This window comes from Pararge aegeria, chromosome 20, assembly GCF_905163445.1.
Source record: "Pararge aegeria chromosome 20, ilParAegt1.1, whole genome shotgun sequence".
NCBI lineage: Eukaryota > Metazoa > Arthropoda > Insecta > Lepidoptera > Nymphalidae > Pararge > Pararge aegeria.
The window spans coordinates 13586426-13605352 of NC_053199.1; the positions used below are offsets into that span (position 1 = coordinate 13586426).

At 35.1% G+C, this 18927-nt stretch overlaps 1 protein-coding gene across 1 annotated transcript in view; it reads left to right on the forward strand.

The window, feature by feature from the left end:
• Positions 1-390: 390 nt before the first annotated feature.
• Positions 391-18927, forward strand: part of LOC120632519 (protein fem-1 homolog CG6966) — a 99808-nt gene continuing 81271 nt past the window's right edge. The window contains exon 1 of the mRNA XM_039902337.1: positions 391-646. Within this exon, the coding sequence (XP_039758271.1) occupies positions 578-646 (69 nt within the window). The 5' untranslated portion in view covers positions 391-577. The remainder of the gene's footprint in view (positions 647-18927) is intronic.

Genomic DNA, 18927 nt, shown 5'->3' on the forward strand with positions numbered 1-18927 from the left:
TCTAATGAAAGAAAATTTAGACGATCGTAATTAATATCACATTATAATCCATAGTATCGGCTGAAACCGTGCGGCACAGCTAGTTCATATAATGACCTATATTATTATCATTGGAATCGCTGTTCTCGGTTTTTTTGTATTCAATTGTTTACACCATTTTGCTTCAGCTACTAGTGTAGAGTGTTGAAGGAACTTAAATAACTTAAAACACATAATCATTTTTTTGAGTAATTTTGTGCCAAATGTAGCGTGGATTTCGGTTGTCATTTTTGTGTAAGAAGAGCCATTCCAGAGGTATTTTTAGAGGCAGGCCCTACATGTGTATGAGTCCGATCGTGTGAAGCACGCTTAACAACCAAATACTTTTATGTCCACTTGCACTGTGGCAGATTGTGTTAGACCGCGGCTGACTGCAGCTGTTCGATTACAAGCGAGTGTTCGGTGCCGGAGTGTTTTGAAAAAAATATTATGGTTGCTTTGTTGTGGTGAAACAGTGCAATTTCGAAAAAAAAAGAAAGTGTTATTTTCTATGTGATTTTCGTAAATTGTGAGTTTTTACGTCGCAAAGAAAACCATTATGGATTTCAATACAGCCGCCGATCACATTTTTAATGCCGCACGAAACGGGAATCTAACGCGATTAAAAGTAAGTAGAAGCTCATGCCTTTGTTATAAACATCCCAAAGGAACCAGGAATAATACTTATCTTTATAGTTCGCAAGCGGAATTCCAAATCAAATTTTTCCGTTAACTTGCGCTTTGAAACAGTTATATCCACGCTCGAATTAACATGACGTTATTAAAGTGTAAACACTGTCAACCTCTGAGGACAACCTACTAATTATTATTATCCCAGTATAGCACTTACGAAAAATAGGGATAAAGACTTTATGCAGTAAACTATGCACTCAGACTATATGATACAAGTGTAAGCAGCAAGATTGTACATTTAACTATCTTATTGAATTTCTTCACCTTGCCAATTGCGCAAATAGCTGTGATGTCGATATGAGTATCGTAAAAACATATGAAAATTTGAAACTAAATGAGTTTTGCGTACAAGTTGTAAGACCTTTGCTCAAATAATATTGCGAAGTTAGTTCAAAACTTGGGTAGTAGGCAACAGTTAAATAGTATTTTTATGAATTTTGCCAATCCATATGTTGAAACTATCCAAACAGCTTCAGTGTCTTTTTGGACCATTAATGCTGTGTGCTAAAACATTTGTACACAAATTTGATCAAAGAAACGTCAAAAAAATTAATTTAGAATCTGGCATGTAGAACCTATTGGAACGTTAATAGTTCTGTAATTTTTCATTTGTATTTTTTTTTATGTATCATATTGTTTATTATTTCCTTTTCTGACTCTAGTTAAAATAAGAAAGCTTACTTCTCATCTCCTGGATAACAAGGATTTTATTGGGCTGTTTAGGTCTCTGTTTGGGAACAGCTTTTTACAAAGCAGATTTCTTACTTTGGCAAAATGTTAGACAGGGTTTGGAGTTTGCTGAATTATATGCTAAATAAATACCATTGAGTTACTTTTGCCTAGTTTTCCAAACTATCCAATCAAAACTTTTATCAATGCTGGATGTTATGCCATTTAAAAGATTTATCATAAATTCTAATATCTAAAAGACAGCATCAAGCAACAGCATCAAGCGACAGCGAAGAACTGCACGGTTTTTTCTAAACAATTGCTGTTATAACAACATAATATGGCAATTGAAAAATCTGTACTAAATATAAAATTTTTGGCAAATTTTATTTGTTGTCTATTAAAGATAATGAGTTCAAACAATAATGTATATACTGTGACTATTTGTTAGTAGATTCACATTAATCTTGTGTAATTTCCAACAGCTTGCAGGTATTAAAACTTTGTATTATATATAATTGTATTTTTTTATGGAAGACTGCATTATTGTGACTGTGTTATTGTGTGAATTTGTGTTTACCTACCTTATCAGGCTTTCAGCTGAAACAATGGAATAATGTCATAGTTTTTTTTTATGAAATTGTTTTGGCATGTACTTTTAATATGACAGCAATGTGATTTTATCCTTCATAGAGATACTAGCTTTTGTGTGCAAATCTGATGTTTTTTTTCGGTTTTAGAAGACCATTTATGTGTCCAGTCTAAAGTGTTTACCTTCAGGATATGTATATTTGTGTATAGTAAAATATACCTTCAGGATGCAAGACGTCTCTATCTAAAAATTTTGATGCTGAGTAATCTTTTTAAATTGTTAAGGATCATTTTCCTTCTATTTTTCAAGGATAAAAAGTATTCTATGATCTTCAGGATACAAGCTATCTCTGTGCCAAATTTCATCACAATTGGTGCAGTGGTTGTGGTTGGTACAACTACAAAGTTGTACCAACCACAACCACTGCACTTTATTACAAAATAAACAGATATTTATATAAAGAAACACTTTTAGATTAATAATATTGTTATATTTATTAATATAAGTATAGATTTGATCCTGAACGCAACAAAGACTAATTTGTATTTGTGCATGAAGTCAAAAGTAAAAGCTAGTAAAATTTGCACAGTAACTAGATAAATAGAAAATAGATACTAACTTGAATGACTTCCTTATTTCAACAAAGAGAAAGGTTTTCTCTTACATAAGTAGTTAAGGTACTGTACTAGTTATAAACTGGTAGATATTTTTATTTATAACTTGGTACTAACATAAGTCACTATTATGTAAGTAAAATCAGGGTCTAGTCCAATTTGAAAAAAAAAAAAATTCTTTTATTACTTCAATGCAGGTATATTTTGCTTTATCAATTTCAAATGTGTGAATCTGCAATGCTGCTAGTGAGATGATGCTAATCTTTGGAAGGTGAGGTAGGCCCCTGGATGTATCTTTACATATCTATACCACTTGCCTACGGGCCCCATGCTTTACTCCCTTTGGAAATGTGATGATTGCCTGGTTATGGATAAGCTACATTCTGAAGATCCATTGGCTACCTAAGGACCCATCGCATTCAAGTGGCAAATGTTCCATAGGCTGTTTCTTCGTCCTCGTTACATGTATCTAGATATAATCCATTTTAACATGTATGCCTAATCTCTTGATGACATATTCCCATCGCCGCAGCCTCTTGACCTAGAAGACCAGAGAAAATCTAAAAATTATAAATTTCCAACTTGTCCCTACAGGAGATTAAACCCAAGACCTCCCACCAGCGCTCACCACTCCACCAGGGAGACCGAGAAATGTAGAGCATACGCTATAGAATTTCGCCTAGGGGGTCTTCGAATAAAAATTCTCATTTAAAATAAACCAAATCACACTAGTTAATTATGTCTAACTGTAACTTGTATTTTTTCTAAAGAGATATAAGTAGACAACATTCTCGTTACGCGTCTAAGGGTCTTATCTCTGAATCCCTCTCATCTATGGCAGAGGTGGCTTGTGTGTATGAGACATTAATAAACGAAAGAATTGATAGGTCAAAAAATCGCGTACCTACTTAATTAAATATCATTTCCGTTGATACCAATATTATTACGAATATATGATACAAAAATATCTCTGCGAGGGGGAAAGTGGGATGGAGTGCGTCGACCCCATTTGATTAGTTGTTTAGTACTGCGCCTTGGTGAGGCGCGTCCTACATCAACTTATGAATCAACTCGAAAGTTAATTTTCATATCGTATTTAAGTAGTTAACTAGGCAATGGATTGCATTGTTAATGAACTGGTAGATAGGTAGATTCGATTTTGAGACAATTCTATGACTGTAATCATTTTAGGTATAACGGTTTCGTATCCTGTAATTAATGCAAATAATGGGGGCGTATGTCATTGGTCTAGTCTTCATCCGTCCGACCGTCTGTCTTGTCAGCGGGCTGTATCTAATGAACCGAAATACAAATCAGTAACAGACAAACCGACAACAAAATCATTCTGATTCATCATCATATTACCGGTCCACTACAGGGCACGGGTCTCCTCCCACAATGAGAAGGGTATAGGGCTATAGGCCGTAGTCCACCACGCTGGCCAAGTGTTAATTGGTGGACTTCACACGCCTTTGAGAATATTATGGAGAACTCTCAGGCATGCAGGTTTCCTCACTATGTTTTTTCTTTATTTTAACGGTAAAGTGATATTGCTTGTTGCTAAAACGCACATAACTAAGAAAAGTTAGAGATACGCGCTGGGATTTCAACTCTGCCGAAATTAAATACAAATAGGCTATCACTGTTTTTTTAAGAGTCATCATCTTGAACCTCAGCCTATTGATTTACCACTGCTGGGCACAGACCTCTGAAGGGGAGCGGATTATAGAGCATTGACCCACCACGCTGCTCAAATGCGTTGGTGCGCTTGAACCATCAGATATAGCTTTTGAAGGTTTGATTTGTGATTTAGTTAAAACTTACTCGAGCGAGCCTGAAGGATCCGACTGAATTTTTGATAAGAACCGGTACCGTCGCATTGATTTAACGGTGTTGGAAAACGCCACCTTTCAAAATCCCGACAGGTAGTAAGAATCAAATCCAGAACCACGTGATCTTTAATCGAACTTTCTAACCACTGAGCCGACGAACTAGTTAGAATAAGCAAGTTATTTAGGATTAAAGAGAGGATATATTCAAAACGATGGCCAGATTATGACTGAAAACATCGTCTTCGCACATCACATTGGTGAATACCAATTTATTTATTAAATCGTGTTCTCTTTTTCTTTCTCTATTGAATGGTCTTACGGCGAACAAGGCAATTCCTAAATAATAAACTGTTCAACAATAGTTATCACCTAAGAGTTGGTGAAACGTTTTTTTTCAATAGACATCGCCAGGCGATGCCTAGATTTAGTGAAAACGGACATTACTCGATTATTCGATCGATTATTTTTCGATTATTTTCACTGTGAAGAATTTCATGTGGACTCTATGTAATGAACGGAAGCGGTGGTGGCGCATTGGGTAGAAGCTCGACTTCACTTTCGGGAGGTGGGGTGGTTGGTGGGTGGTTGGAACTCACCCCAATCGCATTTAAATACTGTTGCAGTGCCTTAGATAAATAAGATTCATTTGCGAGCGAGCAAATGGTCTACTAAGGCTACAGACCGCGTATCATGACTGAGTATCATCACCCATCGATATATATATACGACGATGATACGCGTCATCGTTACGGATACAGGTATAAAGTCGAGCAAATTCATATTGATACATGTCTAGAGCCGGCTAAATTATTTTACCCTTGCTATCGTAGTCGTTTTCGAGTTCCCTAACGTCACATTAAAACTGCCAAACTGCAGCAACCCCTATACTTACTGGCGATTACACTGAATCAGCAAGTCACTTACACTGAAGAATCTCAGAAGGTCTCGCGGAAACTTTCACGTCATGCGCCGCCAGCTACTCAGGTCTCTGAAATTAAGAAACTTGATGTGGATAAAATAACTGCCCTTATTCACCTGGTTTTAAAGCTTAATTTCGTGAACACACTTAGTGCCAGCACAGCGGTACGTTTGTGAGCTATAAATCAGTAGTACTGATTGGATAGAAGCAGGCGTTACTTAGCGGAATTACATGATATACTATGAAAATTAAGCTTAATTTGATATACCTACTCCGCTAAATGCAGGAGAATCTGTATGGTGTAACTTATAATTTATTCGACCTTATACACCACACCAAACAGATCTTCGCCAATGTACCCTCTACGCACGTTACGCTCCGAAACCGGAGCATCTTCAGGAGATGTTGTTTTTACAATGAATAGTTGTTAAGTACAGGTACTGACTTTAAAAAGAAGAACTTTAAGCTCATTTTACTTTGTCGCGAGCGTGCCATTTTGGTAGGTAATAAAGATGCCGTGTATGCTTAGTATACGATTCGACGTTCTGTAACTACATAGTAAAATAATAACTTATAGGCCCTTAATTTAAAATTCAAATTCGCAAATATTTCTACCAACAGCGCTCCTAGCGGAACGATTGTAAAATAAAAATCTGTAGTTAAATATTTGCGGCTGTAATACTAGTTTAATTAGGTGCATTTTGGCTCCAAATCGCGAACGTGCAATTCTCATTCTATTGTATACTTCTTTGAATCGCGGAAGTATAAGTCACGCCTCTTGCTTCGGAATTAGACCACGAGTTTACTCATCGCTTTCCTCTGTATTCTTTTTGGTGTTGTAGTTAGCCAGGTTAAGGTTCTTTGTTGGTCTGTGACTCAGAGCATCGAATGTATGATATCGAGTTTAATCATAATTTTCCATCAGACATTCTTCTACGATAATGATATCCGAGAAGACTGGGTGATCTAAATTTTGTAAAACTTTAAGAGTTCCTACTATCAATCAATAAACTATAACAGTCAATGCAGGATTAAAACGCCGTTTCAACGGTTGGGTTTGCCCATAATCAACACTCCGGCACATGGTAGTAGTAGAAGAGAAGACGCTGCTGCCCGTTCTCCGTTATTCTACCTTAGTCGCCTCGTACGAGAACCGCGGGAAGGAAGGTTGGCGACAACTGCAATCTGCCGTCACCACACTTTCCGCTTAAAATAAGTTTCAAATTATTACTTTCTGATTATTCTGTAATTGAAACTCGGTATTAAAGAATAATTCCTTGCAAATTAAATATGAAAACCAATAATAAATTAATTCATAAATATAATAAAAGAAAATAAATAAATGTTAATACGAAATTGTATTGTAAACTTTATAGACACAATTTTTTTATTTCATTCTTTTTATTTGTAATATTATTTGCATGGAATAAAAGGCTTTTTTATTTTTTATTTATTACTAGCTGTTGCCCGGGACTTCGTCCGCTTTTGTTATTATTTTTCGACATGTGCCTCATAAATGTGGCAGCACTCTATTTTTTTAGGATAGCTAATCCTGGTGTAAAATCTTCAAACACTTTCGTCCCCTCTCCCAAGAGAACTGAGCTTAATTTCGGTATAAGAAGCATCCTATATTACTTCTAATACCTTCAGGAATATGTGTACAAAGTTTCGTGATGATCGGTTTAGTAGTTTTTGCATGAAAGCGTAACAAACAAACTTACATTCACATTTATAATATTAGAAGGGATTAAAGAATAATCAGAAAATAATAAGGTTTTTATTATTTCTGAATTTTCGCTGGTCTGGTCTGGGCCGCGTCCTATCGACAACGACGTGTCACCAAGTTCCTTAACGATGCCCCCTAGTAACCTAATAGGTATGGTTTTAATATAACTATCATACCCCTAACAGGTTAGCTTGATACCATCTTAGATTGCATTGTCATTACCATCAGGTTAGATGGCAGTAAAGGGCTAACTTAAAAAAAATGCTACTGAAAGTTAATTTAATTTCAATTTTGTCAAAACTAACCTGAGGGTGTATTGTTCGATATCTCATACTATTTATAATGCACCTTCCTACGTGGTAATGTAATACGAAGTCGTACATAAGAAGTGCACTTCCTATGAGCGATAAAACGATTACCTTGCTTAGTTTCGAGTTCGTGTTATCATACGAATTTAAAGTAGTCTTCGAGTCTCTAATTTAATTATGAGTAAAATACTTTTTACAAGCAAGCTTTTGTGTAACGAGTTAAATAGGTTACTATGCGGAATTCAATGATATACAATTCAAAATTCAAATTCTGACTCTACTACCGGTTCAGAACTCTACCGAAGAACCCGGGAAGAAACTCACCAGTTAATATTTTTACAACATCAACATTTTACAATTTAACTTTCATTCTTCTTTCTTGTGAGAGATGAAAGCAGAGCCGGATTTCAAGCAACTTTTCATCATTAGGAAATTCATGAATTGTGTTGTAAAGTTTGTCTTATATATTTGTTTAAACACATTATTTTAACGTTTGCTTTGGTAAGTTCAATATTAACGAATGGATTATGAAAGCATATAAGTAAGGAATCTTTCGCAGACGATGGCACTAATTTATGCTCATTCGAGTCGGTAAGTCGTTTGTTATGACCATTGATTGGGCTTGAATTCCTATAATCTGCGTCAAAGTTTCATAAAAAGTATATTATTATCAACTCAACTTTTTAATTTCTTGAAAAAAAAACGCGCCGAAGTCCCAGTTGTCTTGGTTATTGAAGAAGAAGAAGAAGAAATACTTTATTGCTCACAAACATCGAAATATACATAAAATATAGAATAAGCAACAGAACAAAAATTGTAAGCATGCAAAGGCGGCCTTATTGCTGCATTGAATCTCTTACAGGCAACCTCTGGCAGAAGGAAAAGCTGTAGTTATTGCTAGGTATTTAATTGTTTTTTTAGACATTTTCTTTTCAGCGTGGTTTGTTGAGTTAGTTGTTGGGTAGATAATGCAACTCAAATTAGTCAGCTCGGTTAGCCGGGTGCGGATGTTGTTAAGTATCTAATACAATCATATTTTACAGCGTGGTTAGCCGGTTGCGGTTTTTGTTAAGTAGATAATGCAACTCAAATTAGTCATCTCGGTTAACCGGGTGCGGATATTGTTAAGTATCTAATACAATCATATTTTACAGCGTGGTTAGCCGGTTGCGGTTTTTGTTAAGTAGATAATGCAACTCAAATTAGTCATCTCGGTTTACCGGGTGCGGATGTTGTTAAGTATCTAATACAATCATATTTTACAGTGTGGTTAGCCGGTTGCGGTTGTTGTTGAGTAAATAATGCAATTTACATTAGTCAGCTTGGTTAGCCAGGTGCGGATGTTGTTAAGCAGTTAATACAATCATATTTTACAGCGTGGTTCGCTGGTTGCGGTTGTTGTTACTTAGATAATAAATTTCAGATTTGTCAGCGTGGTTAGCTGATTGAGATTGATGTTACGTAGATAATAAAATTCACATTTGTCATCGCATGCATGAACGCGGCAGTCAAGCGCACGAAAATGTTCGTCGTCTAACTGTAGTAAGGCTATGAAGATGAGAACAAGGAAGGAGGGTTTTTGCTCGACATATTATTTCCTGCTAAGGTCTTTGTTCGGTGACAATCGTTCACGTTCCATCCTCAAGCCTTGGACTGATGCCAGTGCTACGTTCACACGGACAATGGAAGATCATGAGACCCATTTTTAAATTTGTTTATTGGGTCAACACTTCCGCGTTGCTTGTTTTGTACGCATTTCGTTCTTGCGCCGAAAACAACTTTTTTAAAAAGTTACTTCTTTTTGGGGTTCCGTACATCATTAATACACAATTTTTTTATTGTATATTTAAAGCCTTATATGTTCTAAATTACTGTGCCTAAAATTACGAAAGTAACATACAATAGGGCTTTCAATTTAGCAGGGAAATTGTAACGGTAATCTTAGTATCGGAATTATTACAGGATACAAAAAAAAAATATAGTAGGGCAGTCCACGATAATCCGGCTCGTACTTGACCTGCTACTTTTATAACTGTTCTATGTTCTTTTTACTTTTGAAAGGTGCTAATATGTTTTCTCACGTTTTATATGGATGTCGGATTTATCACTACTTAGGTACTCGTATAACGGTAATTATTGTTCGTGAGATGCGAGTTATGAGATAATTCTTATTTTAGTTTATGGCCATATTAATATAATTCACTAAGAAACTAGTCCAAAAGGCTATTCCGACTGCCGCTTTTACCGAATATTACACTGAAACTTCTCATTGAATACTAATAAATTTAACATAGTTTACGGTACCTGCATACCTTTTATTAATTAGTGAAATTCGTGGTTAAAAATATTATAACCATAAGTGGTAAAATACCTATTATTTTCAATGTTGTATTTATATTTTAAATTTAGTTATATTATTTTACATATAAATAAATATACTACGACATTACACACATCGCCACCTAGCCCCAAAGTAAGCGTAGCTTGTGTTATGGGTACTAAGATGACTGATGAATATTTCTATGAATATAATACACATAATTACTTATAATATACAGAGACAGACACTAAAAAACATTCATGTTAATCACACAAACATTTTCCAGTTGTGGGAATCGAACCCACGGCCACGACTCAGAAAGCAGGTTCGCTGCCCACTGCGCAATAATTATTATATATTTATTTTCACATATTTCCAAAGCAGCCGTTATAAAAACTGTACTATATATTTTATTTCCATATCCGTAGTGATACAAGCCTATCATAAATTTTGTTTATGTTGTCATAATAAATATTTTTCTCACGTGTTTTTGTGATTGCGGTTATCATTATATTAATCGATGTTAGTTGGACAATAAACTTTTTGACACCAGCTTATTTATTTATGTTATATGTTACGTATGGTAATTGGATTGGATAAAACGGCTTTTTCCGAAAAACCTAGGCGTAGGTTTTTTAATCTATTGCAAAGGATAGGTGGAAAGTAACAAAGATTTATCAATGTTAGCAATTCAGCCTTTGTGTGTACATTTGGTTAAAGATAAAAAGGTATCTACGTTCAGAACGATCCAAATTATGCATAATCTATGGTCGGTAAAAGTTGTAGTAGGAATTTAAAATGACAGGAACCGAGATAAAAAAGGAAGGTCATATAAAATGGCGTGAAAAATAGAGTTACCGAGGAGTACGAACGGAAATGTCAAGGGAAGATTAAAGAAGTTATCTCTTGGGAGTTAAGTAAAAGTGTGCAATAAATTCAGATAGCTTGATGTTTGAGTTTATAATGTGCTATGTTATAATTAGAGATACCAAAACGATTAAACGTTGTAAGATATGAACTGTCTTTTATCTATATTGCAGTAAGGTTAAGTTAGAATATATTCATGTACCCGAGAAACCTCTATTATTAGTTACCACTAGCCTGCTATAACTTTTTTTTTGTCTTCAATTAAACCGGAAGATTGATGCTTGAAATACCGACACTCATTTGGGGCGTTTCAGTTGGAGACAAAATTTAACCTGCCTTTTTACAGTTACAGCCAGTTCTGTAATACGCAAAAGTGTCTTTTATTGTTAGTGTGTTTAATTGAATAAGGAAAGATTAGATTTCTCTTACGCACAATAAAATACTAAAGCGTAATTTTGTACTTGCAAATATATTATTGGCTTGCTCGCTCCTTTAACTTTCTGTGAGTTTTGTGATGGGGATGAGGGTATTGTTTGATATGGGGTAACTATATCTAGTTTTGTCAATTAATTTGTGCTTTAAGGGTCTTCGAATTTAGAAAAAAGCACGGACAGACAGAAAAAGAGGGAGTTTTAAATTCTCTCATGACATTTGAAGGGTTTTCGAAATTAAACATAGTATATGTACTGATTACGTAAGCGTTATGTCGTTAATTAGGGTTTAACCTTAGCTATGCTATGCGGACTGTACGTAAACTGATTGACTCACGTCATGATTTGTGTCACACGGAACGTAACGATGGTCTAGAATCTAGGCATTTTTTTCGTTTATCTAGATATCAAATTAAAAAAAACCTGCACATAGATCATGCTCTTTCGTTTTCTGCTTGGTAATATACATGCATGTATTAAGAAACTAATAGATACAATCAATACCAAACCCTGAATTCTTAAGAACGTGAGCCGAGTACTAAACTTCGTGATATTTAGAAGATCGGTCGCAATTTCGATATGAATACTTATAGTAATGGTCGCAATCTATCGACAACAAGTTTTGTAATACAGGATATGCTCTTTATTCGTAACAGCATTCGGTAAAAAGTTGTTGCAAGCCCATTGTTGTCGCTTTGGCTTTTTAAACACAGTTGCACAATTCTTAATAGTTGTATCGATCTTATACAAAGGTATGGGGCTTTTATATTTTTTAATCATATCTGTAACTTTGGATTTGACATATTCGCAACAGCGAGCACTCTAAAACGAAGCCAACGGTTTATCAAAATAAATACGGGAAATAAATATATGTGACCGAAGACCTAGAAACTAGATCTTAGTTCAGTGATAGTTGGTGTATATATATGAATATATATATATGTGCATATATGAATAATACCAGTGCGGACAATTTACATAATTACATGCAAATGAGTACTAATTATTTAATTAGCGTGATAAATTTTAAACTCATACATGAGGAGCGTTTCTTGGTGTCTACATATATTATTAGGCAGCATTTAGAAATTCACGCCAGATGCAAAATTGCTGTTGTGTAGTGCAGTTTTCGTATGGTAGGCAATTTGGCATAACAGCTTGCACTCATTGAACAGTTTTAATGACATGAATGAATGAATGAATGAATGAATGAATAAATACACTTTTATTGTACACCACATAAACATAACAAATTAAGAGTAAAAATTTAACAAAAGGTATACAATTTGGCGGCCTTATCGCTAGATAGCGATCTCTTCCAGGCAACCAAAGGCGTTAAAAACAGCTCAAGAAGAGAGGTAGGTGGTGCATTTAACTGTACTGTGTTGCAAATAAACATGCATAAACCTATATATAAAAAATATAATATGTACATATAACAAACTTACAATAAAATATATAGATAGTGATAATAATTAATATATACCTATATAATTAATATCAATAATAAATAAATATATACAATATTGTCAAACCACAAATAAAACAGAAGGGAAGAGGCAAGTTAAAGATCCGCAGATGCAGACAAAAAATGATCTTTGACAAGTTTTTTAAAAATAGTAATAGACTGTGCCTCTCGGATTTCAAGAGGCAAGGCATTCCAAAGCTTAACAGCCTGAACAGTGAAAGATCGGTGGAAGAAAGATGAATTATGTGAAGGCACCCTTAAGATCAATTTCCTTGCAGTACGGAGAACTGAATGAATGTGAGTCATTATATATTGTGGTAGACACTTAATTGCGGAGTTTTTTTTTTATTTGGATTATAATAGAGCTCCTTGTAAAATTTCTCTTTAATTTTTATAGATTCAATTGATTTAATATTATATTTATGTAGTTGCATAAAATATCTGCGGTAAATAGCTGACATTCATTTTGTAATAAATCATGTGTAACTATAATGTGTATCGAAACTGGCATAAAGGTGTTCTTGGAATAAGGGAAGTGACATGTTCATTAGTCCCTTTAAATGAGATTTTGCGCTTACGTTATTAATAACGCACAGGTAACATATAAGTTTTTTTTTTAAATTTCAGCTTGCGACCTCTCGCTCTTGACCGTTTTTCTATTGTTTATCAACGGTGTCAACATTTTGCACAGCGACATTGTTCTGGCTCTGTGAAACATGCAATACCAAATGTTCATTACCATGAAATAACAAAAGCAGAGTCACTGTCGCGAGCGCTGTCCGTTACAAAACTGTATCCGAGTTGGTACCGCTGTAACTGCGTTTTACAGACGACCCAACTTGGTTTGCTCCGAGTTTGACATGTTTTTACATCGGTCGATTGGCGCAACGGGCAGCGACCCTACTTTCTGAGTACAAGGCTGTGGGTTCGTTTCCCACAACTGGAATATGTCCGTGTGATGATATTTTTTAATTACTTTTTTCGGTGTCTGGGTGTTTATCTGTTTATTATAAGTATTTATGTGTATTATATTCATCAGCTATCTTAGTACCCATAACACTTACTTTGGGGCTTAGTCGGCGATGTGTGTATTGTCGTAGTATATTTATATTTATATATTACTTTGGTGCTAGGTGGCGTTGTGTGTATAGCTACTGTCGAATTATATTTATTGTTTACTATTTAAAATCATGACATTGAGTTGATTCAGTTATATTAAAAAATCTCGCGTTAAACAAATACGCTAAGGTTCTAACTGCTCAGTGGATGATTTTATAAAATAGTACCTAATAACTATTTTTATAGAGTACATAAATAAATAGCACTTTCGATCAGAAGAACTACCGCAGAAAAATAAATAAGATTATAATACTTATAAAGATACTCTTGAGTCCGTATAAATTATTTATATGTAACATAGTAGTCTATTTTCCCTCAACTAGATAAAAGGTTTAACAAGTGATAAGTGATTTTCTCAGATAAATATTACGGTCGTGCTAAACAAGGCACTAAAGACGTGAAAGATCAGGAAAGCTTGTGTCATTCTGGACTCACCAAAGTTAACATAATATTGGCTAATCAATGGTTCGCTCTCAAGTTGGCTCGTTTACTTGCGGCATTAATAAAAAAACCGCTTCTTATGTATTTATGCTTATAATACCGTTGAACGATTGACTGCAAGATTGACTTATGAAAGTGAGTTCATATCATCCCATCAGGTTAGATGAACGCGCTAACCTATTAGGGGTATGGTAGTTACATTGATCCCAAACCACTACATGACATCGTACCGGAATGCTTAATGCGAATAGCTCATCGGCCTGTCAATGTCGGTCAGGTTGGTAACTAGCCACGGCCCCCTACCTACTCTAAATTATACATTTCTAAATAGCCCCTGCCGGGAATCGAACCCGGGACCTCCCACTTAAATCCACAGCGCTAACCACTGCGCCAGTGAGGTCGTCATAACCAGTCATGAAGGTTATATGATTACGTTTGGTAATCAAAAGCACAAACATAATCGCAAAATTGATCTATTTTGACCCACTTCAAAAATAATACCGATTCGATACATTTTTTTGTGCAATAAAAACTGTTATTGTGATCTATCTAATAATTATATGAGTCAATCTAAATTAGTTTCAAGGCATAAGGTATTAAATGAAAGTGGGTTAAATTAAAAATCAACAAGCATTGACCTGAAGTGAATGAACTGACTAAAATACACTATGATTAATAAAAAAAGTCACTGAACTAGAGACCCTGAGCGGATCTTACCTAAGATAAACTTTTCTTCTGGTCCAATTCGGTGTACCCCGACGTTTGTTCCAAGGAATCCTAAATATAGGACACAATTTTGCTCAACTCCGTTCTCTTTGCCGAGCGAGAAAGGAAACTTATCCTTTATAGAGGGCGCCATCCAGGTGCTGCCACTTCGCAGCATGTCATTGATATGCAGTATGAAAAGTACAGGTGACGCCAGTGAACCCTGGCGGACACCAGTATTGAATTCTGCAGGAGAAGCCGTTTTAGGATCGATTTTGAGGTACTCAAGTGCATTCCTTTGTTCACACGAAGCACGCCTTTGTTCACACGCACTACAACCCTGCGTAGTCGCGCACCACTTTGTCCACTTTAACGGCGCGAACTACATCACTGTTTAATAATCGTTAACTAGACAAAATGTAAACAAAGAATTTTGGTCGGACCAACCATGTCGAATATTAATAAGATAACATTATCATTAATGCTGTCAATCACGCTGCCAAAAGAACTAGTTTAATAATATTATATCTAAAAGTTCTTAGTCACAATGACTATGCCATTTTGGAAGGCAAAAATAACGTGGGCACATTTTTTTCTTTACTAGACTGGCTCTTTAAGATTATTATCTGCTACACCACCTCTTTCTAGCCATGGAACATATTTTTTTTTTTTAAGAATATTGCTTTCAATTTGTGTCGCACAACTGAAAGTAAAAGATATAATAGCCAGTTTTTTATGAATACTAATAATAATGACAACGATAATTTATTTCGTTTTCACATTCTACAACGAATGTGAAAACATAAAAATTTAGATCCAGTCATATTAACAAGAGCCAAGTACATTCTTACTGTCGGTACCTACAGTCTTAAAATAACATAAGGTTTCGACTTGTAGCTAACCTAGTAACGTAAGTCAACATAATACATATGGCTCAAAATATAAAGGTGGATAACACAACAATATATTAAGAAAGTCTTGCTAAATCTTATGACCAACTTGTTAATTGTTATTTGTTAATAAACGATTTTTCATTTGGAATAAAACAGTCCCCATCATTATGAAAGTCCGAAAAAGATTTTCGGATTTACGTCCGAAAATAATAAACAAACTGATCCAAAATATACAGATCTCCGATTTATCAATATTGGGCGTTTAATTATAGAAATCAAACGACGCCTTTTTCTCATTTAGGTATTATTATTTATCATCGCTGGTTATTGATAATAACAGAGACTGGCGGCTTAACGAGCTCCCCAAAGGTTTAAACGAACGCAATTGCGAATTTCCCGATAGGAACCCAGCAAATTATAATTTTTAGCCCGCTCGGGCGGTCGTTAATCATCCCCAGTAGAGATCGCAAGCGCATCACGAGAGTGTTATCTGTACCCATTATCTCGCCTGTCTAATAAAAAATACGATTAACGGGTAGAATTAGTTATTTCGTAGCGTGCATGCTAGCCCGTTATTTAAATAAAGCGCAATATGTAGTTTATAAGTCTAACCATACTTTAGTCTTAAACAATGATAGAACAGTTGATGAAGGATACAATGAACAAAGAATTATAAAGAATCTAAAATATTATCATCATTTTGACATTCTATACAAAAATTAGTAAGATGAAAATTTTAGTTAAATAAAAATGATTTTGAAAATAATGACTTGGAACGTCCATGTGTATTTATTGCACAAGGATTTTAATTCACGGATATTCCGATTCGTCATTTCTTACACCCGCCCGACGATAAACATGCAGCACAAATTATTTATTTTAATAAAATTATAACGTGTATTTTTGAAAAATGAATTGTTGTTAGTTAATTTATGTAAGACTTTTAATCACACATTTCCTGTTTTTCTGACGTTTTTTTTTTTCACAAAATCTCATTTTATGAGGCTGTGATATTTTGACTGATTGCCAAATACATTATGAAATTAGTAGGTAAGTAGGTGCTTACATAATTTCTTTTTAGACGGAACTTTTTCATTAACGCAGCTTGCTGTAGGACTTCATTTGTAAAAATCGTTGCGTAAGGGCCTGCCCATAGGTTACGAGAGCACGGGTATTCTCTCAGAATGTAAAGTGTTTAGGCTGTAGTCCGCCACCAGTGGCGTGGACTGGGTTTCTTACCAGGGTATGCATACAGCAGGAAAATTGCATGAAACTGCAAAAAACCTCCTCCTATACGAGTTATATATTAATTTTAGGGTAGGCAGTGCTTTTGTGCATGAAGGGCACGCCACTTTCCGCTACACTGGCAAAGTGCGGATTGGCAGACTTCACACGCCGTTGAGAACCTTAAAAAACTATGGCAGTGGTTTACTCAAAAACTATTAGGTTGAATGAATGAATGAATTAATACACTTTTATTGTACACCACAGAGAAAATTTACAGAGATACAAATACAACAGCACAATAAGGTAGAACGTACAATTTGACGGCCTTATCGCTAAATAGCGATCTCTTCCAGGCAACCAAAGGCATACAAGAAAATGCTATACGAAATTAGTAGGTGGTACAACAAACATTAGTGAAATATTATTCTCGGTTTCACAGATAAGTCTTAGAGACCATAATAATGTATCTCTAAAGCATGTGAAGTATTATTTCGGTTTTCATTTACACGTTGTATATACTAATGACTGACTGATACCGTTCTTAGGTCGATGCTGCTTATAATTCGGGCCTAAGATATTTCTACGACGTGTGGACCGACTATGTACATAAGCAACTACTGCAGTCACATGTTTTTTTTTTGTAATAAGCTCGCGTGACTTTAGTTGCATTTTTTCTTAGAAAAATATAAATATCAATTGAGTTTTTATTTCAGCGCATCTTTTCGTGCAAGGCCGCTCGCGATCGAAGTGATCTTGTGATCTTAAATCATTATATCACATTGGAAATGCCGTTTAATATTAAGTATGTACTTTTAAATCATAACATGTTTTGTCTTGAGTTCATGTTTAATACTTGCATATATTAAGTATGTTTACGAACTGATGTCATATACATGATACATATATTAAGCATGTCTAAACTATCTTTTAAAAATAAATTATAGGAATATCTTTTGCAAAAACAAAACATTTGAAAAAGGTCGCCTGCGTGTGTTTATTCTTTTTTATTTTATTTTATCGGTTTAATCGCTGTAAAAAAATATTATATATATATGCAAATCACTTATTATTACAAATTTCTTTCTTTTTTTTTTTTTTTAATTATTATAATTATTTTAAATTATATCATTTTATAGCATATTCATAGTTTTTAAGCGTCGCTCTGTCAGTGCCTACCGTCCAAACGTCACGTCTGGCTTCACGGAAGATCAGCGCTGTGTCTTTAACAGGCACTGCAAACATGCTGAGTCAAGACCATTTTGGGATCACACCGTTCTTAAGACTATAAGTTATATTTTAATTCTAGTGTAAAAAAAAAGACGTTTTTTCTTTCTTTCTTTCTTGAGAATAGGGTTCAGATTTTGGTGGATCTATAGGTGGTAGTAGCTCAGTGTTTATAGCTTCGGCCTCCCTTTCGGAGGAACTAGGATTAGGGTCCCTATGTTCTCTGTTACTAAGCCTCCGCTACCAGTTCGTCTGTCCATCTGCCTTTTTTTTATTCCTCTACAAGTTAGCCTTCGACATGGCGTCTTTGTCGGTAGGATGGTAACTAGCCACGAGACAAGAAATGGTGACGATGCAGCCTAAGGTAGCGCACTTGCCTAGAAGAAGCCCATTCACTCTTGATTTGAATGTACTCATATCGTAGGTACAATTTGTAACTTTACAAGGTTCGTTGGGCACTAACATATACGGGGCTTTCGATCAGGGTAGGCTCTAGGAAAGCACACAGCATCATCAACATCTTCATTAACCCTCTACAGCGCCACGGGTCACCAAATGCCTAAGTCTCTAGTCCACCTTGTGCGATGACCAAGTGCACCTTCCAAGTCCACATGACTTTACACGCCTTTAAGTTTGTTATACAGAACTCTCAGGCCTGCAAGTTTCCTCAAGATATTTTCGTTCACTGTTAAGATATACAGCGTAGGTAATGCTTTTACGTCTATAATTATAAAAAAAACCTGACTTTATCAGTAGAGCAAAATACAAAATTTAATCTACGAGAAAAAAAATGTCTGATAAAGTATTTCGAAGTCAAAATAAACGATGGCAAAATGCAGAAATAGATCCGCTTCAAGGTAA